Consider the following 1,826-nt stretch of genomic DNA (forward strand, 5'->3'; position numbering starts at 1 on the left):
TAAAAACAATTACTACACAAATTCAACCACCTGACTAACGAACCCTTTCTGCAATGGGATTTAAAAAAACTACTTTTGGTTTTCAAGAAAATATCAATTCGGAATCATAAACTGTAATCAGACAAATGTCCTGCCTACTGAATTTTAAGAAGAGGGACAAAATAAAAATAATTGCACAAGTTCATACTACCTACCTACCTGAAATCAAATGTCATGATAAACACATTAATGCGCAATAATTATTTCCTGCTGACCTAATTTCAGCATTCCTATCTTTGTCTCTTCGTATAAAAAAATATTCACCTCAAAAGGCAAGAGACCCGCTCAACTGGTTTTCAAACAATCTTGAAGTCGTTCCTTTTTAATTTTCTGTTTCTGGTTCCATCTGGCGCTCCATAAAGAAAGGTTTTCTTTCAGAAGTAAATAATTGAATACATAATATAAAAAATAATTTAATTCAATAATTACTCTATCACAAGTTCCCCCAGCGATCGCCCTAAGCTAAATACGTCCGTTGCAGCATTGGCTTCAGCAGACTGGCCACTTTCAGTTTATATCTGTCAAATGAATAAATTTATTTTTCATCACACCATTTAAACCCCATTAACCTACCGTCGCTTGTGCTTGGATGTCTTTTTCGGGTTAGCAGGTTGCGATTCTGAATCTTCCGTCCAGTGGGGGTCAACATTGCTTTCATCATCAACTGCTTCTTTCTTCAGCAGAAACAGATTGGATGGGGTGCCAAAAACTGGTTTCAGTTGGGACCCTATTTTGATGGGAATTTCTGCTCCTTTGTTGAATAAGAACGACAAACCTTGACCCAATAAATTCACCGGAATCAGTTGATCCTGCAGTGTCGGTGTCTCCGTCGTCGTGGTAGTAGTTGTAGTAGTCGTAGTTGTGCTCGGTTTACTATGCTCCTCCTCAGAACTATCGCTATCCAAGGAACCAACTTGGGAGCTAAGGATATGCAATAAAGCACTGCTAGCCAGCGTCGAGATATCTGACTGACTTGGAGGAGCAGGTAATGCGATCATAATTCCATCAACCGACAAGCGCACGTTTTCGGTTCCATTCTGTCGTTGATCGAAAATCACGTCGTAATCATCTTCCGCACTGTTATAATCATCATCGTAGGTAAGCACCGGAAAGCCATAAACCAGGCTTAATGCACTCGCCAAGCAAAACAAGAACAATCTACTATTATACTTGCACATTATCGTTACGCGTAAACTGCTGTGAATTCAATTATGCGAGACAGCCCTCCTAAAACGAACCAACGATGCTCAGAACTGGCACAGAAATGAACATCACTGAGATCCAGCATCCCGATCTTCGCTACGTCTGGGTCCCGATTCCCGGATTGCTGTCTCACTCTGATCATCATGTTGCTGCACACTATTTGCTGATGATGGTGCTTCTGGTTTGTACTCTCCAGATGGAATAATAAAGATATCTTCAAATGGCACAAGTGTTCCCCAAGAGTTCCACAACTTCTGTAAGCCTACCCGCCTCCTCAAGCGGCCGCGGTTCAGTTAAGACTTAAGAGTGAACTTTTCCTCCAATCCTCCCCCTTGCTTGCCCCTCGAACCTTTTTATGTACAAGCATGTCAGTAAACGGTGAACGGAGCATCGACATGCGCAAAAACATGCTAAATTTACTTTTACCTTTCTCGTAGTGGAGAAAGGGGTCCCGGATGTCAATCAATCTCTAATAGTGGACACTAGCCACAAGTTTGATCACAATTTATCTGACAATTTATCTGATACGCGAAGAAGCAATTGAAATACATACTGATATGAAACATGTTATAGAGTTTTCGATA

General features: G+C 40.9%; 1 protein-coding gene across 1 annotated transcript; it reads right to left on the reverse strand.

The window, feature by feature from the left end:
* Positions 1-436: 436 nt before the first annotated feature.
* Positions 437-1,321, reverse strand: LOC134216228 (uncharacterized). Its single transcript, XM_062695176.1, has 2 exons — positions 613-1,321; positions 437-557 (listed from the first exon to the last, which is right to left on the reverse strand). The coding sequence occupies exons 1-2, from the start codon at positions 1,215-1,217 to the stop codon at positions 497-499; spliced, it is 666 nt and encodes a 221-aa protein (XP_062551160.1). The 5' UTR covers positions 1,218-1,321; the 3' UTR covers positions 437-496.
* Positions 1,322-1,826: the final 505 nt, after the last annotated feature.

This window comes from Armigeres subalbatus, chromosome 2, assembly GCF_024139115.2.
Source record: "Armigeres subalbatus isolate Guangzhou_Male chromosome 2, GZ_Asu_2, whole genome shotgun sequence".
Classification (NCBI taxonomy): Eukaryota; Metazoa; Arthropoda; class Insecta; order Diptera; family Culicidae; genus Armigeres; species Armigeres subalbatus.

Excerpts from the sequence above, each read along its gene's own strand:
- LOC134216228 (XM_062695176.1), bottom strand. The coding sequence starts at position 1,217 with ATGTGCAAGTATAATAGTAGATTGTTCTTGTTTTGCTTGGCGAGTGCA. Across the intron at positions 558-612 it reads ACATCCAAGCACAAGCGACG|ATATAAACTGAAAGTGGCCA; the intron begins GTAGGTTAATGG and ends TTCATTTGACAG.